This window comes from Coregonus lavaretus (genome assembly GCF_964263955.1).
Source record: "Coregonus lavaretus genome assembly, chromosome: 29".
Classification (NCBI taxonomy): domain Eukaryota; kingdom Metazoa; phylum Chordata; class Actinopteri; order Salmoniformes; family Salmonidae; genus Coregonus; species Coregonus lavaretus.
Genome location: NC_140016.1, coordinates 14,989,914 through 15,008,328, shown reverse-complemented (window position 1 = coordinate 15,008,328; position 18,415 = coordinate 14,989,914). Strand labels below are relative to the sequence as shown.

General features: G+C 48.2%; 1 protein-coding gene across 1 annotated transcript in view; it reads left to right on the top strand.

Annotated features, from left to right (window-relative positions):
* slit3 (slit homolog 3) overlaps nucleotides 1–18,415 on the top strand; it is a gene marked incomplete at its 5' end in the record, with an annotated part of 237,039 nt that overhangs the window by 191,322 nt on the left and 27,302 nt on the right. Inside the window, 5 exons of the mRNA XM_084147010.1 lie at nucleotides 717–880; nucleotides 4,159–4,309; nucleotides 5,776–5,850; nucleotides 6,632–6,775; nucleotides 11,925–12,068. Coding sequence (XP_084003136.1) covers nucleotides 717–880; nucleotides 4,159–4,309; nucleotides 5,776–5,850; nucleotides 6,632–6,775; nucleotides 11,925–12,068 — 678 coding nt within the window. The remainder of the gene's footprint in view (nucleotides 1–716; nucleotides 881–4,158; nucleotides 4,310–5,775; nucleotides 5,851–6,631; nucleotides 6,776–11,924; nucleotides 12,069–18,415) is intronic.

Sequence of the window (18,415 nt, the reverse complement as noted above, 5' to 3'; positions counted from 1 at the left end):
CGTCTACTTAAATGTAAATGTGTCCTTTCTGTGTCATGAGTGAAACTGTGATTCATGTGTTTTCTGTGTGCGCCAGGTTAATGCCATTAATGTCTGTGTGAGAGGTTGGGGGCGGAGTTTACTGTTGGGATGTTTATAATGGGGTACAGGTATTCAAATAAGGAAAAGGCCAAATGTGTGTTGTTGAATTTTCTGTTTGCTCAGGCAAAGTTGGCTATTTGGCTAACAAGGAGGAACAGGGTCAAAGGTGGGGGGATAACAGACCCTTTACTATTATTTAATGGGATGGTCTCTGCACACCTTAGGGTGGAATTTGAGTTCTATAAAATGATAAAAAGTGTGGAGATGTTTCAGGAGATATGGTGTGTCGGGGGGCTGTCTGTAAAGCTGGGGAAGATGGGTTGGATATACGATTGTAGAGGTGGTGAGGTTTTGGTTATTGTGATGTGGTGTTTTGTATCGTGGGGTAGAGGGCAAGGTGAGTATGGTTTGAATGAAATTAGTATGTATCATTAAAGAAAGTCAAAAAGTCTCTCTTTCTATTCGTTTCTTTTTCTCTCTCTGCATATCTCCCTCCCTCCATCTCTCTCTCACTCTTTCGCTCTGCATATCTCTCTCCATCTCTCTCTTGCTTTCTCTCCATCTCTCCCTCTCTCATGCTATCCCTCCATCTCTCGCTCCCTCCATCTCGCTCTCTCTGATCATCTCTCCTCCAGCCACCTGGCTCAGAACCCCTTCATGTGTGACTGCCATCTGAAGTGGCTGGCTGACTATCTGTTTGACAACCCCATTGAGACCAGTGGAGCCCGCTGTAGCCACCCCCGCCGCCTGGCCAACAAACGCATCAGCCAGGTCAAGGGCAATAAGTTCCGCTGCACAGGTACGCACAGGCACACACACACACAATGATTACCATTCCTTGTAAGTACAGTGCATGTCTATAGACTCGTTTCAATTACCAGAGCAACCAGTAACCTTTTGCTCCTCAGCAACGTGTGACAGACACCCACTTCACTCCATCCACTGTACTACGGAAGTAGTGTCTCTCCAGCAGTCGTGCCATGTCTGTCTGTCTCCCCCTCCTGCTTTACTCTCCTGAGGCGTCTGATCTAATGCATTGTGACATGTTGATGGCTCCAAGTGTCCATAGTCCCTCCGCCCACAATTCCTCCATAATCATGTGGCGCTTGATTATGTGGCGAGGGCTCTGCAGCTGCAGCGGAGTCACGGTCAGACACGGAGCACGGAGCACAGACCAGAGACACATTCCTGCACTAACCTCCCTCTCTCTTCCTCTCTCCCTCTCTCTCTCTTCCTCTCTCTCTCTTTTTCTCTTTCTACCTCTCTTTCTCTCCGTTTCTCCTCCCCCTCCTCTACATCTCTTTCTCTCTGTTTCTCCTCCCCCCTCCTCTACATCTCTTTCTCTGTTTCTCCTCCCCCCTCCTCTACATCTCTTTCTCTCTGTTTCTCCTCCCCCCTCCTCTACATCTCTTTCTCTCTGTTTCTCCACCCCCTCCTCTACATCTCTTTCTCTCTGTTTCTCCTCCCCCCTCCTCTACATCTCTTTCTCTGTTTCTCCTCCCCCCTCCTCTGCATCACTTTCTCTCTGTTTCTCCTCCCCCCTCCTCTGCCTCTCTTTCTCTGTTTCTCCTCCCCCCTCCTCTGCATCACTTTCACTCTGTTTCTCCTCCCCCCTCCTCTGCCTCTCTTTCTCTCCGTTTCTCCTCCCCCCTCCTCTACATCTCTTTCTCTTTCTCGCTGCCTCTTTGGGTTTCCCATTTGTCTTTTGTGAACCATGTCTTGGTGGAGAGAGAGAGACAGATAGAGACAGAGAGAGAGAGAGAGAGAGACGGAGACGGAGATGGAAACAGACAGACAGACAGACAGACAGACAGACAGACAGACAGACAGACAGACAGACAGACAGACAGACAGACAGACAGACAGACAGACAGACAGACAGACAGACAGACAGACAGACAGACAGACAGACAGACAGACAGACAGACAGACAGACAGACAGACAGACAGACAGACAGACAGACAGACAGACAGACAGACAGACAGACAGACAGACAGACAGACAGACAGACAGACAGATAGATAGATAGATAGATAGATAGATAGATAGATAGATAGATAGATAGATAGATAGATAGATGTGTTTCACCCTCTGGTCTAGAGAAGTTCTACTTGGAACCAGGTTTCAGAGTGGTTCGTAGCAGAAGAGAGGAAGGCTTGAGGAAAGGGTGTCTGTCTATACCGGTGTGTAGGGAGAGCTCACAAATCACACCCGTCACTGCCTCTCAGGTGGAGAGTCGAGACAGGAGGGGCCCCCGCAGGGCCCCACAGATATGGGGAGTTAAGGCAGCTCCTCTCCACTGTTGCTTTCCTTTGATAATAACCCTGGGTTCTCCTAATTACAGGCTGGGCAAATTCAATACAGAAACACAATAACAAGCACAACTGGAACACCGATAAACTGTGGTCACACTGTCTGTATGTCTCTGAGACAGAGGCCTGTGTGTGTGTGTGTGTGTGTGTGTGTGTGTGTGTGTGTGTGTGTGCGCGCGCGCGCGTGTGTGTGTGTATGCGTGTGTGCGCTTGCATAAAAAGTGCCAGAGAGCTTGAATTGTTTTCTCTCACCCCTCTCTCTCTCCCTCTATCCCATCTAAGTGAAAATCACACAGGGCTGTCTATATGTGTCCCTGTGTTTGTGGCTTTCCCTATGCTGGGGCGTTACAGACAGTGCAGTACAGTGTGGCCCCTGGGGGACCTGCCCAGTGTGCATGGCTGAGGGGAGGGAGGGGAGGGACAGTGTTGGTGTTGGGAGGAAATAGGAGGTCCTGTCTGGGGGGAGTCCAGGCTGTCAGTCAGTCACCTCGATCAGCTTCCTGTCCTGGCTCCTCCTATCGGTTCCTGTCTGTTCATGTTCCTGTCGCTCTCAGCTCACCTTCACTCTGCCTCACTACCTACCTGCCTACCTACTTGTTCTTCTCTCTACCTGTTGCAGCTGTCTCTTGTGCTTGATCTAACCATGTGCCGCCGCCTACACTCGCCTCACATGGTTCCGTCAAGCACCAGGGACCGCTGGACACACCCGCCCGGCCCGCCCACACCATATGCCTGCAGCATGGCATTCTGGGACAGATCCACGGCCCCAGCCCTTCTTTCCGGTGATGGTGAGAGGAGGAGAAAAGAAAAGATGAGGCTTCCCTCCGTTCCCTCCCTCCTTCACAGGGAGACTACAAAGTGGTACACTACAATCCTCGATTCTTCCTTCGTGTTGTTAAAGAGTCCTCTTCCTCCCCCTCCTCTTCCTCCTCCTCTGCCTCCTTCTACTTTCTGTCACCCTGCTGTCCTGTTCCTGCTTGGCACTAGTCTGCATCCAAAATGGTACCCTAGTCCATATGTAGTGCACTACTTTTGACCAGGACCCATAGGGCTCTGGTCTAAAGTAGTGCATTATATAGGGAATAGGGTGCCATTTGGAACGCAGACAGCGTGAGCCAGTGTTTGAGCCAGGCCCAGTGGTTTTCCCAGCAGAGAGAGAGGAGAGAGACCCCAGCCGAGCCTCTCACCCGGGGCCCTGTCTGGTTCTGGGCGCTGGTTCTTGGAGCTCCCACTGTCAGAGGCTCTCTTGGATCACTGGTGGAGATAGAGATGAGATGAGTAACCTGGTCCTGGAAACACTCTCCACTCAGTCTGCTACGGTAGTCCTCTGTACCTGGGGATGTGACAGGAAGGGTGGGGTGGGACAGGAGAGGAAGGCTTGTGTGATGGGAACCAAACTTAACTACAAACATCCAACACCCGGCGTTACGGAAGAACAACCCAGTATTACTCTGTCAAAACATCTCCAAGCAACCAACCTCCTGGAATTCACCTTTCTCTCAACTGTTCTCTTCCAAATGATTTTGTAGGTTTTTGAGGGTGTTCTTTCTAAAATGTTTAATAGATGTATGTGGGTGTGTTGCATTGTTTATGTGTGTGTCTGTGTGTTCTCTGTATAGTGTATGTTTGAGAGGCATTGCATTCCAGTAATAGGAATATGCCTAATTCAATGCTTACAGTAAGCAAGCTTGGTCCCAGATCTGTGGGACAATGACCTGTCCCCTCTCCTGCCCCCCCCCCTTCCCTTTCCTGTCACCTCCCCAGGTACAGAGGACTACCGTAGCAGGCTGAGTGGAGAGTGTTTCCAGGACCTAGTGTGTCCAGAGAAGTGTCGCTGTGAGGGCACCGTGGTGGACTGCTCCAACCTCAAACTGACCAAACTGCCCCCACACATCCCCGAGCACACCACAGACCTGTAAGAGCACACAAACAAACACACACACACATTCACATCACATCCAGTACTATTCCCCTTTCTCCAGCTCCATAGTCATTATTTTGTCCTGATATAGTTGTATTAATGTAGACATTCATCACATGCCTCTCTTCATCCCTCTCTCTATCCCTCTCACTATCCCTCTCTCTATCCCTCTCTCTATCCCCTCCCTCTATCCCTCTCTCTCCTCTCTCCATCCCTCTCTCCATCCCCCAGCCCTTACTCTATCCCCCAACCATCTCTGTATCCCCCAGCCCTCACTCTATCCCCTCTCTCTATCCCCCAGCCCTCACTCTATCCCCTCTCTCTATCCCCCAGCCCTCTCTCTATCCCACTCTCTCTATATCTCCCATCCCTCTCTCTATCCCCCAGCCCTCACTCTATTCCCCAGCCCTCTCTCTATCCCCCTCTCTCTATCCCCCAGCCCTCTCTCTATCCCCCTCTCTCTCTCTCCTTCCCTCTCTCTATCCCCCTCTCTCCCCCTCTCTCTATCCCCCCTCTCTCTCTCCCCCTCTCTCTATCCCTCCTCTCTATCTCCCTCTCTATATCCCCCCTCTCTCTATCCCCCTCTCTCTATCCCCCCCCCTCTCTCCCCCTCTCTCTATCCCCCCTCTCTCTATCCCTCCTCTCTATCTCCCTCTCTATATCCCCCCTCTCTCTATCCCCCTCTCTCTATCCCCCCTCTCTCTATCCCCCTCACTCTATCCCCCTCTATCTCCCAGCCCCATCAGTACTAGCTGCTCACCCTCACTACATCTCACAGGGAGTGATGGCTAGCTAATAGCACCAGGCTCTCCTGGGCTATTAGGCCCTGGCTCCACTCTGGCCAAGTCCCAGGGCAGAGCATGTCAGGGAAACTAGATGTTGCCCTTCTCCACTGGCTAGAGGACACACACCACATCAGGATGTTTTCTCTTCGCTCTCTCTCCTCTCTCTCTCTCTCTCTGTCTCTCATCGCTCTCTTCTCTCCTCTTTCCTCTCCCTCTCTCTTCTCTCCTCTCTCTCTCTCCTCTCTCTCTCCCTCCCTCCCTTTATCTCTCACTCCTTTCTCCTCTCTCCTCTCTTTTCTCTCACCCCTCATCACTCTCTCTTCCCTTCCCAGGGAAACTCTTTTATGTCTGGTAACTTTCCCAAGGCATGGCCCGTCTTTCCCGTCGGGGGAAATGTGAAAAGGTCGATACCAAGAAGGCGATCGCCCGCCCATCATACAAACGTCCCTTTTGCTGCGAGCGATTTGAATATTGATGACTCTTTAGTTGTCTTTCTCCGTCCTTTGTCTAAGTGTAGAATTAAGTGAAAATGTTAGATTTTTTTATGTCTCTTATCTGGCTTTAGCAACTGCTCTCTGACTCACTCAGTCACTGTGGGGCTATTGACCTTCATTTTAACATTTTGTCTCTCTCTCTCCCCCTCTCTCTGTCTGTCTCTCTCTCTCTCCACAACAGGCGCCTGAATGACAATGAAATCTCCATCCTGGAGGCCGTGGGGACCTTTAAGAAGCTCCCCAACCTGAGGAAGATGTATGGCTGCTTCCATTCCTCCATTGCCCTTTAAAACACACATACACAGGCTGAGTTGTTGTGTTGTGTTGCAGTCTGGGCGTGTCTTGTCTGAGAGGTTTATGTCAACAACAACTTTTTATGCAATGAGCAGTATCAAGAACCTGGAGAGGAGAGGGGGAGGATAGGAGACTGGGGAGGAGAGAGGGAGGCAGGGGAATATTCTATCTAAATGGGAGAGAGGACAATGTAATTTACAGTCAGGCAATATAAAGGGTCGACTCCAGGAAGATGGAAAAAGCCAAGTCTGCTGCTGCTGTACACAACACGATGAGGAGGGATTTATCGAACATAAAAATGCATACCATCTAGCATCATCAGAGAAGTTCTAAATTGATCAACATCTAAACCTCTCCCCTCCTCTTCACCAAAGTACAGATAAGAATCAAAGATGTGCGCCATGGAAAATTGGTATAGACGTTGTTTGCTACCCATCACAATTAGGAATACTATAGATATCGCCTGTTGTTTTTAACCAATCATACTTTGGATTGTTTGGCCTAAGACTATGACACAGCGGGTAAAACCAGTTGAAATGATGTAATTTCCACCTGTTCCGCGCTCTGGGGAAGGATTAGGACGCAGGAGAGACAAACCCAACCCATTAACCCAATTAGGCTTGATGATTCATTTGCTGATGAGAAGTGTATGTGTTTGGGTGGTTATAATGATGTCTAGGTAAAAGGATCTTAACACAGTATGATATTTACCATGTTCATATCTCTCTCCCCCTCTCTCACAGTAACCTTAGCAACAACAAGCTGCGGGATATACGCGAGGGGGCCTTCGACGGAGCCGGGGGGGTCTTGGAGATGCTTCTGACAGGCAACAAGCTGCAGGCGCTGCAGGGACGAATGTTCAGAGGGCTAACCGGACTCAAGACACTGTAAATGGAGCCGAGTCCATCTTAGAATATAAAGGCTTAGACCCAATGCCCAAGGGTTCAAGTTTTTAATAATAATAATAATATCCACATGGCAGTCAAAAGCTAGGTTTCCATCCAATTGGCGACACATTTTCATCTGAATATTCTAAAATTTGCTTAAAGAAAATACCTGCGGGGTGTTTCCACCAAACTGACTTGTTGCGGATAAAAATCACTATGTGATGACATACAGTGGCTTGCGAAAGTATTCACCCCCTTTGGCATTTTTCCTATTTTGTTGACTTACAACCTGGAATTAAAATGGATTTTTGGGGGGTTTGTATCATGTTATTTACACAACATGCCTACCACTTTGAAGATGCAAAATAAAATAAAAAGTGAAACAAACAAGAAATAAGACAGAAAAACAGAAAACTTGAGCGTGCATAACTATTCACCCCCCCAAAGTCAATACTTTGTAGAACCACCTTTTGCAGCAATTACAGCTGCAAGTCTTTTGGGGTATGTCTCTATAAGCTTGGCACATCTAGCCACTGGGATTGTTTCCCATTCTTCAAGGAAAAACTGCTCCAGCTCCTTCAAGTTGGATGGGTTCAGCTGGTGTACAGCAATCATTAAGTCATGCCACAGATTCTCAATTGGATTGAGGTCTGGGCTTTGACTAGGTCATTCCAAGACATTTAAATGTTTCCCCTTAAACCAATCAAGTGTTGCTTTAGCAGTATGCTTAGGGTCATTGCCCTGCTGGAAGGTGAACCTCCGTCCCAGTCTCAAATCTCTGGAAGACTGAAACAGTTTTCCCTCAAGAATTTCCCTGTATTTAGCGCCATCCATCATTCCTTCAATTCTGACCAGTTTCCCAGTCCCTGCCGATGAAAAACATCCCCACAGCATGATGCTGTTACCACCATGCTTCACTGTGGGGATGGTGTTCTCGGGGTGATGAGAGGTGATGAGATGTGATGAGAGGTGTTGGGTTTGCGCCAGACATAGCGTTTTCCTTGATGGCCAAAAAGCAAAATTTTAGTCTAATCTGACTATATGTTTGGGGAGTCTCCCACATGGCTTTTGGCGAACACCAAACGTGTTTGCTTATTTTTTTCTTAAGCAATGGCATTTTTCTGGCCACTCTTCTGTAAAGCCCAGCTCTGTGGAGTGTATGGCTTAAAGTGGTCCTATGGACAGATACTCCAATTTCCGCTGTGGAGCTTTGCAGCTCCTTCAGGGTTATCTTTGGTCTCTTTGTTGCCTCTCTGATTAATGCCCTCCTTGCCTGGTCCGTGATTTTTGGTGGGTGGCCCTCTCTTGGCAGGTTTGTTGTGGTGCCATATTCTTTCCAATTTTTTATAATGGATTTAATGGTGCTCCGTGGGATGTTCAAAGTTTCTGATATTTTTTTATAACCCAACCCTGATCTGTACATCTCCACAACTTTGTCCCTGACCTGCTTGGAGAGCTCCTTGGTCTTCATGGTGCCGCTTGCTTGGTGGTGCCCCTTGCTTAGTGATGTTGCAGACTCTGGGGCCTTTCAGAACAGGTGTATACATACTGAGATCATGTGACACTTAGATTGCACACAGGTGGACTTTATTTAACTAATTATGGGACTTCTGGTAATTGGTTGCACCAGATCCTATTTAGGGGCTTCATAGCAAAGTGGGTGAATACATATGCACACACCACTTGTCCGTTATTTATTTTTTCGAATTTTTAGAAACAAGTTATTTTTTTCATTTCACTTCACCAATTTGGACTATTTTGTGTATGTCCATTACATGAAATAAAAATAAAAATCAATTTAAATTACAGGTTGTAATGAAACAAAATAGGAAAAACGCCAAGGGGGATGAATACTTTTGCAAGGCACTATATAAACAATAATCTGCTAAATGGCATATACAGTGCATTCAGAAAGTATTCAGACCCCTTGACTTTTTCCACATTGTTACATTACAGCCTTATTCTAAAATGGATTAAACAAAACGATCCTCATCAATCTACACACAATACCCCATAATGACAAAGCAAAAACAGGTTTGTAAATTTTTTTGCAAAAGAAAAGATAAATAAAAAATAACAATTCACATTTACATAAGTATTCAGACCACAGGAGGTTGGTGGCACCTTTATTGAGGAGAACGGGCTCGTAGTAATGACTGGAGCGGATTAGGTGGAATGGTATCAAATACATAAAAACACATGGTTTCCAGGTGTTTGATGCCATTTCATTTGCTCCGTTCCGGCCATTATTATGTGTATAATATTTTGTGTGCACTACAGTGCCTTGCAAAAGTATTCATCCCCCTGGCATTTTTCCTATTTTGTTGCATTACAACCTGTAATTTAAATTGATTTTTATTTGGATTTCATTTAATGGACATACACAAAATAGTCCAAATTGGTGAAGTGAAATGAAAAAAATAACTTATTTAAAAAAATTCTAAAAAATAAATAACGGAAAAGTGGTGCGTGCATATGTATTCACCCCCTTTGCAATGAAGCCCCTAAATAAGATTTGGTGCAACCAATTACCTTCAGAAGTCACATAATTAGTTAAATAAAGTCCACCTGTGTGTAATCTAAGTGTCACATGATCTCAGTGTATATATACACCTGTTCTGAAAGGCCCCAGAGTCTGCAACACCACTAAGCAAGGGGCACCACCAAGCAAGCGGCACCATGAAGACCAAAGAGCTCTCCAAACAGGTCAGGGGCAAAGTTGTGGAAACTGGTCAGAATTGAAGGAATGATGGATGGCGCTAAATACAGGGAAATTCTTGAGGGAAACCGGTTTCAGTCTTCCAGAGATTTGAGACTGGGACGGAGGTTCACCTTCCAGCAGGGCAATGACCCTAAGCATACTGCTAAAGCAACACTTGAGTGGTTTAAGGGGAAACATTTAATGTCTTGGAATGACCTAGTCAAAGCCCAGACCTCAATCCAATTGAGAATCTGTGGCATGACTTAATGATTGCTGTACACCAGCTGAACCCATCCAACTTGAAGGAGCTGGAGCAGTTTTTCCTTGAAGAATGGGCAACAATCCCAGTGGCTAGATGTGCCAAGCTTATAAAGACATACCCCAAAAGACTTGCAGCTGTAATTGCTGCAAAAGGTGGTTCTACAAAGTATTGACTTTGGGAGGGTGAATAGTTATGCACGCTCAATAATAATAATAATATAATATGCCATTTAGCAGACGCTTTTATCCAAAGCGACTTACAGTCATGCGTGCATACATTTTTTTGTCAAGTTTTCTGTTTTTCTGTCTTATTTCTTGTTTGTTTCACACAACTTGAAGGAGCTGGAGCAGTTTTGCCTTGTTTTTTTGTCTTATTTCTTGTTTGTTTCACAAGAAAACATATTTTGCATCTTCAAAGTGGTAGGCTTTGCGGTTCGTCACAGAGGGGCTCTGGTTGGATGTTCCCACTTTCCCCCCCTCTCCATTAACCTAACCCTAATCCTTTAGTTTGGAACCCCCACCCCACCCTTTCCATTAACCTAACCCTAACCTTTAGTTTGGAACCCCCCCCCCCCCCTCTCCATTAACCTAACCCTTTAGTTTGGCATGTTGTGTAAATCAAATGATACAAACCCCCCAAAAATCTATTTTAATTCCAGGTTGTAAGGCAACAAAATAGGAAAAATGCCAAGGGGGGTGAATACTTTCGCAAGCCACTGTACACCGTATGAATCTATTCAATAACGTGTCCACACACAATACATCTAACTACTGTATACTCAACAAACATTCACAGACATACACATTCACAAACAGACAATAGTTGCTATGTAACATGGACCCGTTCTCTAAACAGATGCCTAGAGACTAATGATTGAGTGCATAATGGGAAATAATATTTAGAAGATAAAAGAATAGGCCCAGTGACATCACATCCAACCACACATGATGAATCCAGCCCCCCTCTCTCTAGATTAAATACAGTCACAGCTCATAGCCACCTTATTTAGACACAACATTTAGAGAAGATAATTCATTCTCTGTAGCCTAACTGATGGCCAGAAAGGCTTTCTGAGGGGGCTGATTTGGTCCTAATTAAGCGAATTGGGGGGAGCCGTGCATAGGAAAACATTAATGGAATCATGGTATTGAATTTACAGGGTTTTAAATCCCAGGAGCATGAACCAAATTGAGATTGCCTGTCTCGTATCCCTGCCTGTTAGAGCCTAATGCAGAATTTGCTGCTTTCGCATTTTCATCACAGAGGGTCTTTGGTTAGATGTTCATCACAGAGGGGCTCTGGTTGGATGTTGGTCACAGAGGGGCTCTGGTTGGATGTTGGTCACAGAGGGGCTCTGGTTGGATGTTGGTCACAGAGGGGCTCTGGTTGGATGTTCCCACTTTTCCTTTTTTTTTCTTTTTTTCTCTGTGCTTAACCCCCTCTCCATTAACCTAACCCTAACCCTTTAGTTTGGACCCCCCCCCCCCCCCCCCCTCCATTAACCTAACCCTAACCCTTTAGTTTGGAACCCCCCTCTCCATTAACCTAACCCTAACCCTTTAGTTTGGAACCCCCCTCTCCATTAACCTAACCCTAACCATTTAGTTTGAACCCTCCACCCCCTCTCCATTAAACTAACCCTTACCCTTTAGTTTGGACCCCCTCCCCTCCATTAACCTAACCCTAACCCTTTAGTTTGGAACCGCCCTCTCCATTAACCTAACCCTAACCATTTAGTTTGAACCCCCCACCCCCTCTCCATTAAACTAACCCTTACCCTTTAGCTTGGACCCCCCCCCCCCCCCCCCCCCCCCCCCTCCATTAACCTAAGCCTAACCCTAACCATTTAGTTTGGACCCCCACCCCCCTCCATTAACCTTACCCTAACCCTTTAGTTTGGAACCCCCTGGCCCGCACCAAAATAAACTCCCCTTTTGGGCCAGAACACTTTTAGTCACAATATAATTTAACATTGGATTATACAAGGCCCCAACCACACAGCCCTAGAGCAGGAGACATGTCTACACTGCAGTCTAACAGTCTCACAGCCGACCATCACATAACAGAGAAACAGTAGAACTAGGACCTGGAGTTTTTCCTGGTCATGTGGTCAGTACCACAGTGTTCCTATTGGTTTCCCATTTCACCATGATGTGTGTGTGTGTGTGCGCGTGTCTCCACGACAGGATGCTGAGGAGTAACCAGCTAGGCTGTGTGGACAACACCACCTTCACAGGCCTGAGCTCCGTACGCCTGCTGTCTCTCTATGACAACCGGATCTCCACCATCGCCCCGGGAGCCTTCACCACACTGCACTCCCTCTCCACCATGTAAGCCTCCCCCTCCCTCCTCTTCCCTCACCACCCACCACCTGATTGTCTGTGTGATCACTCCCTCTCCATGGAAGTCTCGTCTCCCTCCCTCCTATCCTCCTCCACCCACCTGTTTCCTCCTCCTCCCCTCTACCCCCCCACCACCTGACTGTTTGAGAGATGTCTCCTAACCCAGCCCTGGTTCTGGAAAGACAGACAACCTAAAGTGTGTTATCACAGCTCTCCATGGCTTCAGAATACTGCTGTAGATGGTCTTGGTAATTACAAGCTTGTTTTGTTGAAGTCTCTCTATGCTTGTTATCAAGCTACAAATAGTTTATATTTACCACCGGCCAAAAAATATAGTTTAATCTTTCCAAAGCTAGCAACAGCATGACAAATGTCCTTTGAATTATGAAAATGGCTGCTATATAAATATTGTATTGCGGTCCAATGGAACATGATTCGAAATGAAGCAACATTTTAGTTGATAGCGATGAAGCAATGTTATGTCTGAGATTAACTTGTCAGATGTGATCAGTATTAAAATGAGAAAACCATAAAGCTGTTATGCCTGTTACCCATGACCACCCAGAAGACGACATGTAAATAAATGAACATTTATCTGATTAATAAAACATTAGAGGCTGACGTTCCTGGAAGTGCACCACTATCACCTCATATGTAACCTGTATATGGAATCATGTTTATCTAACTATCACCTCATATGTATGTATGTGCAAATAGTTAAAGTACAAAGGGAAAATAAATAAAACATGAATAAGGTTGTATTTACAATGGTGTTTGTTCTTCACTGGTTACCCTTTTCTTGTGGCAACAGGTCACACATCTTGCTGCTGTGATGACACACTGTGGTATTTCACCTAATAGATATGGGAGTTTTTCTCAATTTGATTTGTATTCGAATTGTTTGTGGGTCTGCGTAATCTGAGGGAAATATGTGTCTCTAATACGGTCATACATTTGGCAGGAGGTTATGAACTGCAGCTCAGTTTCAACCTCATTTTGTGGGCAGTGTGCACATAGCCTGTCTTCTCTTAAAAGCCAGGTCTGCCTACGGCGGCCTTTCTCAATAGCAAGGCTATGCTCACTGAGTCTGTATATAGTCAAAACTTTCCTTTTGGTTCAGTCACAGTGGTCAGGTATTCTGCCACTGTGTACTCTCTGTTTAGGGCCAAATGACATTCTAGTTTGCTCTGTTTTTTTGTTAATCCTTTCCAATGTGTCAAGTAATTTTTTATTTTTTTTCTCATTATTTGGTTGGGTCTAATTGTGTTGCAGTCCTGGGGCTCTGTTGGGTCTGTTTGTGTTTGTGAACAGAGCCCCAGGACCAGCTTACTTAGGGGACTCTTCTCCAGGTTCATCTCTCTGTAGGTGATGGCTTTGTTATGGAAGGTTTGGGAATCGCTTCCTTTTAGGTGGTTGTAGAATTTAACGGCTCTTTTCTGGATTTTGATAATTAGTGGGTACCGGTCTAATTCTGCTATGCATGCATTATTGTCACGCCCTGGCTCTGGGGACTCTTATATGTTGAGCCAGGGTGTGGATTTTTCTATGTTTTGTTTTCTATGTTTTTGGTTCTAGTTCGTTTTGATCTATGTTGGCCAGGGTGGTTCCCAATCAGAGGCAGCTGTAGCTCGTTGTCTCTGATTGGGGACCATACTTAGGCAGCCTTTTGGCATGTTAGCTTTGTGGGATCTTGTTCCGTAAGGTTTTGTGTATAACCTAGGACTTCACGTATCGTTTCGTTTGTTGTTTTGGTTCGTGTGTGTACTAAATAAAGAATGTACGCTTATCACGCTGCGCCTTGGTCCGCTTCATCAGTCGACGAATGTGACAGAAGATCCCACCAAGAGAGGACCAAGCAGCGTGCCCAGGAGGAGAAGTTGGCGATGTCCCAGGTGGGCGAATGGTGGTCTTGGGAGGACATATTCGCGGGCAGAGGGCCATGGGCAAAAGTAAATGCCCAGGCAGGAGAGGTGAAACGGCGCCAACCGTGCCGACGACGGACACGCAAGAGGCAACCCCAAGTAATTTTTTTGGGGGGGCACACGCCGTGGACGACGGGGCTGCTGGAGGCAGCTACAGGACGAATCGGCGGACTAGGAGAGGAGGCCACCAGGTTTGGGGGGCTGGAAGGGTGGTTGGCGGAGCCTAGAGGTAGAGCAGAGCCAACTCCCCGTACTCAGGCTAGGCAGCGTGAGACTGGGCAGGTTCCGTGTTATGCGGAGCCACGTACTGTGCCACGAGTGTTCCGGCACAGTCCTGTACGTCCTGTGCTAGCACCACGCACGTGTCGTGCTAAGGTGGGCATGCAGCCAGGACGGAGTGTGCCGGCTCAACGCTCGTGGCCTCCAGTACCCCTCCTCGGTCCCGGATATCCTGCGCCAGTACCACGTGCTGTAGTGCCAGTAGGAGTGCACAGCCCTGTACGTCCTGTGCTGATGCCTCACACAGATTGTGTGGAAATAGGCATTCAGCCAGGACGGGTTGTGTCAGCTCTCCGCTCCAGACCTCCAGTCCGTCTCCACAGTCCAGCCCGGCCTGTTCCTGTCCCTCGCACCAAACCAGTGGTGCGCGTCGCCAGCCCGGTCCGGCCTGTTCCTGTCCCTCGCACCAAACCAGTGGTGCGCGTCGCCAGCCCGATCCGGCCCGTTCCTGCTCCCCGCACCAAGCCAGTGGTGCGCGTCGCCAGCCCGGTCCGGCCTGTTCCTGTCCCTCGCACCAAGCCTGTGGTGCGCGTCGCCAGCCCAGTCCGGCCTGTTCCTGTCCCTCGCACCAAGCCTGTGGTGCGCGTCGCCAGCCCGGTCCGGCCTGTTCCTGTCCCTCGCACCAAGCCTGTGGTGCGCGTCGCCAGCCCGGTCCGGCCTGTTCCTGCTCCCCGCACCAAGCCAGTGGTGCGCGTCGCCAGCCCGGTCCGGCCTGTTCCTGTCCCTCGCACCAAGCCAGTGGTACGCGTCGTCAGCCCGGTCCGGCCCGTTCCTGCTCCCCGCACCAAGCCAGTGGTGCGCGTCGTCAGCCCGGTCCGGCCCGTTCCTGCTCCCCGCACCAAGCCAGTGGTGCGCGTCGTCAGCCCGGTCCGGCCCGTTCCTGCTCCCCGCACCAAGCCAGTGGTGCGCGTCGTCAGTCAGGCACGGTCCGTGCCTGTTCCACCGGTGCCTGGTCCGGCACCGGTCAGCTGCTCCACTCCGGAGCCAGAGCAATCCGCTCCACCGGTGTTCAGTCCAGCTCCGGCCAGCGGGACCAGACCAGGGGCGCAACGGGGGGGTAGAGAGAGAGTGGTGGTCACGCCCGGAGCCGGATCCGCCTCCGAGGCGGAATGCCCTCCCGGCCCCTACCCTGTTGTGTTGGTGTGGCGCGGTCGCAGTCCGCGCCTTTGGGGGGGGGTACTGTCACGCCCTGGCTCTGGGGACTCTTATATGTTGAGCCAGGGTGTGGATTTTCTATGTTTTGTTTTCTATGTTTTTGGTTCTAGTTCGTTTTGATCTATGTTGGCCAGGGTGGTTCCCAATCAGAGGCAGCTGTAGCTCGTTGTCTCTGATTGGGGACCATACTTAGGCAGCCTTTTGGCATGTTAGTTTTGTGGGATCTTGTTCCGTAAGGTTTTGTGTATAACCTAGGACTTCACGTATCGTTTCGTTTGTTGTTTTGGTTCGTGTGTGTACTAAATAAAGAATGTACGCTTATCACGCTGCGCCTTGGTCCGCTTCATCAGTCGACGAACGTGACAATTATTTGGTATTTTATGTTGTTCACTGAGGATATTTTTGCAGAATTCTCTCTCGCTCTCTTTCTTTTTCTCTCCCTCTCTCCTTTGCTCCTTTCTCAGGGCTAAATTAGAGCCGGGAGGCAGCAAGTGTTTCCGGTGGGTACGACCTATTCAGTAAGGGCAAAAGTCAGGACAGAAGTTACTTTGTGGGGGAACTCCTGTGATTATCGCAACACATGGCTTCTTTATATATATATATATATATATATATATATATCTAAAAAAAATTGAATGCCACTTGCCATTTTGCGTCTTATAAGATAAGATAAGATAGTATTTTATTAATCCCCCAGAGGGGAAATTTGATTGCACCAGCCAATACATATATTACCAATAAATAACTCATAAAAACACAAGGACACACAGACATTAAAAGCAGCACATCATCAATTAATATAAAATCTACGTGTCGGTATTAAAAAGCCTAATAGCATCATAGACTAATAGCATCATAGCCTCACAGCATCATAGCATTTAAGCATCATAGCCTCATAGCATTTAAGCATCAGCCTCATAGCCTCATAGCATTTAAGCATCATAGCCTCACAGCATCATAGCCTCATAGCATCATAGCATTTAAGCATCATAGCCTCATAGCATTTAAGCATCAGCCTCATAGCCTCATAGCATTTAAGCATCATAGCCTCACAGCATCATAGCCTCACAGCATCATAGCATTTAAGCATCATAGCCTCATAGCATTTAAGCATCAGCCTCATAGCCTCATAGCATTTAAGCATCATAGCCTCACAGCATCATAGCCTCATAGCATGTAAGCATCATAGCCTCATAGCATCATAGCTTCATTGCATATGGTAAAAAGGACCTGGGTAAAATAAATATGTCTGCCATTGTACTGCGATGCTCCAGGCAGGTACTGTGGAGGGGGTGACTAGTGTAGGCTATAACACTGTGATGCTGATGCTCCAGGTACTGTGGAGGGGGTGACTAGTGTCGGCTATAACACGGTGATGCTCCAGATACTGTGGAGGGGGTGACTAGTGTCGGCTATAACACTGTGATGCTCCAGGTACTGTGGAGGGGGTGACTAGTGTCGGCTATAACACTGTGATGCTCCAGATACTGTGGAGGGGGTGACTAGTGTCGGCTATAACACTGTGATGCTCCAGGTACTGTGGAGGGGGTGACTAGTGTCGGCTATAACACTGTGATGCTCCAGGTACTGTGGAGGGGTTGACTAGTGTCGGCTATAACACTGTGATGCTCCAGGTACTGTGGAGGGGGTGACTAGTGTCGGCTATAACACTGTGATGCTCCAGGTACTGTGGAGGGGGTGACTAGTGTCGGCTATAACACTGTGATGCTCCAGGTACTGTGGAGGGGGTGACTAGTGTCGGCTATAACACTGTGATGCTCCAGGTACTGTGGAGGGGGTGACTAGTGTCGGCTATAACACTGTGATGCTCCAGGTACTGTGGAGGGGTTGACTAGTGTCGGCTATAACACTGTGATGCTCCAGGTACTGTGGAGGGGGTGACTAGTGTCGGCTATAACACTGTGATGCTCCAGGTACTGTGGAGGGGGTGACTAGTGTCGGCTATAACACTGTGATGCTCCAGGTACTGTGGAGGGGGTGACTAGTGTCGGCTATAACACTGTGATGCTCCAGGTACTGTGGAGGGGTTGACTAGTGTCAGCTATAACACTGTGATGCTGATGCTCCAGGTACTGTGGAGGGGGTGACTAGTGTCGGCTATAACACGGTGATGCTCCAGATACTGTGGAGGGGGTGACTAGTGTCGGCTATAACACTGTGATGCTCCAGGTACTGTGGAGGGGGTGACTAGTGTCGGCTATAACACTGTGATGCTCCAGATACTGTGGAGGGGGTGACTAGTGTCGGCTATAACACTGTGATGCTCCAGGTACTGTGGAGGGGGTGACTAGTGTCGGCTATAACACTGTGATGCTCCAGGTACTGTGGAGGGGTTGACTAGTGTCGGCTATAACACTGTGATGCTCCAGGTACTGTGGAGGGGGTGACTAGTGTCGGCTATAACACTGTGATGCTCCAGGTACTGTGGAGGGGGTGACTAGTGTCGGCTATAACACTGTGATGCTCCAGGTACTGTGGAGGGGGTGACTAGTGTCGGCTATAACACTGTGATGCTCCAGGTACTGTGGAGGGGGTGACTAGTGTCGGCTATAACACTGTGATGCTCCAGGTACTGTGGAGGGGTTGACTAGTGTCGGCTATAACACTGTGATGCTCCAGGTACTGTGGAGGGGGTGACTAGTGTCGGCTATAACACTGTGATGCTCCAGGTACTGTGGAGGGGGTGACTAGTGTCGGCTATAACACTGTGATGCTCCAGGTACTGTGGAGGGGGTGACTAGTGTCGGCTATAACACTGTGATGCTCCAGGTACTGTGGAGGGGTTGACTAGTGTCAGCTATAACACTGTGATGCTACAGGTACTGTGGAGGGGGTGACTAGTGTCGGCTATAACACTGTGATGCTCCAGGTACTGTGGAGGGGGTGACTAGTGTCGGCTATAACACTGTGATGCTCCAGGTTCTGTGGAGGGGGTGGTTAGTGTCGGCTATAACACTG